The sequence below is a fragment of the Athene noctua genome, chromosome 30 (assembly GCF_965140245.1).
Source record: "Athene noctua chromosome 30, bAthNoc1.hap1.1, whole genome shotgun sequence".
NCBI lineage: Eukaryota > Metazoa > Chordata > Aves > Strigiformes > Strigidae > Athene > Athene noctua.
The window spans coordinates 3,332,524-3,334,428 of NC_134066.1; the positions used below are offsets into that span (position 1 = coordinate 3,332,524).

The window sequence follows — 1,905 nt, forward strand, 5'->3', positions numbered from 1 at the left end:
ATGGCGGCGCGAGGCGCGGGCCTGTGGCTGCTGCTGGCGGCGGTGCTGTGCGCGGCGGCGGAGCCACGCTGCCCGTCGTGCGCGGCGGGCGCGGAGCGGCGGCTGCTGGAGGAGGCGGCCAAGCGGCAGCTGCTGGAGAAGCTGCGGCTCCGCGAGCGGCCGAGGCTCCCCCACTCCGTGCCCCGCGCTGCCGTGGCCCGCGCCCTGCGGCGGCTGCAGGCGGGTGGCGCTCGCCGGGGCCCCGACGACGAGGAGCAGGGCTACGAGATCATCAGCTTCGCGGAGCCAGGTGGGTGTGCGCGGCTGTCGCGGTCGCCCACGCGGCCCCCGTGGGCCGGAGCCCCCGACGGCGCTTGGAGGGCCGGGCTGCTCCCGGCGCCAGACCGCGGGAGACCCTAGGTGAGTCCCCGCCGGGCCGCCCCCTGGAGCAGGGTCTCCCAGCCCTGGGCCGGCAGGGACCACGAGGTTGTGCAGTCCCTGAACCTCGGGGTGCTGCTGCCCCGCTGGGGCCGCAGTCTTGGCCATCTGCCTCCTCGCGGTGCAGTGAGGGTGCCGGGAGCCCCGTGCAGGCTGTGATTCAAGTTAAAGCACCTGCTGTGCACTGGTGACCTCCTAGCACTGCTGATGCAGGAAGGCTCAGTCTGGGAGGAGAGACGGCCCCTCTCTTGCTCCTGTGTTGGCCAGCTGGGACCCTGTGTCTGCGTTGCTGCAATGCCTGTCCCCTTCCTGAAGGATGCGGGCGACCCAGGGTGTGTGGGACTCCCCGCAGTTGGACGTGGGAGCTGCAAGGACTAGTTGGGGGGGGGGGGGCACTGGAAACTCTCCAGCCTCGTGCTGTGCAGCAAAGGGGAAGGGTCAGAAGTGCCAGGGGAGAGCAGGTGTCCCCTGCCCCCTTCTGTGTCCGTTCTGCTGGGCAGTGTGGGACAGTCTCCCATTCCAACACTGCCCACCTCTGGGTAGTGTTCCCAAGGAGGAGAGGGGGACAGACTGAGGGCCCTGGGAAGGGAGGGAAGATTGTAGGTCTTTCCTGGGAAGATGCTGAAGGAGATTGGCCTTGATGAGCAGCCTCACCTTCCATAAGACCCTGCAGCATTGACCTCCTCATCCCTTTCTCCCCTCAGAGCCCACGTCTCCCTCTGTCTTGGGGCTGCAGTTCCAGTTCAGCCGTACACAAGACCAGGACCTTCACATCCTGCAGGCTCAGCTTTGGCTCTACCTTCGAGTTCCCCGAGACCTGGTAGCCAGCCTCACCCTGAGAATCTTCCTTGCCGGTGGGGACGGTGACTTGGTGGGGGGCAATCGCACGTTGCTGAGTGAGAGGCGACTGAGTGCTAAGGGCAGTGGCTGGCGTGCTTTCACCCTCATGCCTGCCCTGCAGAGCTTCTTTGAGGGAGAGCACAGGACCCTGAGACTGGAACTGGAAAGCCACGGGGACGGGGGTGATATCACAGCAGTAGTCAATGCCAGCTGGTCCTACCAGCCCTTCTTGGTGGCCAAGGCAAAGGTGTGGGAGCCGGGACACCACGTGGCCAAGCGCAGCCTCCGCTGCAGCCAGAACTCCAACCTTTGTTGCCGCAAGGACTACTACGTGGATTTCCGTGACATCGGTTGGAACGACTGGATCATTAAGCCTGAGGGCTACCAGATAAACTACTGTGTGGGCCAGTGCCCTTTACATGTGGCAGGCAGCCCTGGCATGGCCTCTTCTTTCCACACAGCTGTCTTCAACCTTGTCAAAGCTAATAACATCCAGGCATCAGGGCACTCCTGCTGTGTGCCCACGCGACGCCGGCCACTCTCTGTCCTCTACTTTGATCGCAATAGCAACATTGTCAAGACTGACATCCCTGACATGATTGTTGATGCCTGTGGCTGTAGCTAGGGTTGGGGGAGCTGTACTGGGTA

General features: G+C 64.3%; 1 protein-coding gene across 1 annotated transcript; it reads left to right on the top strand.

Annotated features, from left to right (window-relative positions):
• On the top strand, positions 1-1,905 carry LOC141971967 (inhibin beta C chain-like). Its single transcript, XM_074929664.1, has 2 exons — positions 1-289; positions 1,122-1,905. Exons 1-2 carry the CDS (start codon positions 1-3, stop codon positions 1,880-1,882), a joined length of 1,050 nt encoding a protein of 349 aa, XP_074785765.1. The 3' UTR covers positions 1,883-1,905.

What these genes read in the sequence shown, in the direction of transcription:
- LOC141971967 (XM_074929664.1), top strand. Translation starts at nt 1, where the DNA reads ATGGCGGCGCGAGGCGCGGGCCTGTGGCTGCTGCTGGCGGCGGTGCTG. An exon ending in CATCAGCTTCGCGGAGCCAG is followed by an intron (nt 290 to 1,121) that starts GTGGGTGTGCGC and finishes TTCTCCCCTCAG; the next exon opens with AGCCCACGTCTCCCTCTGTC.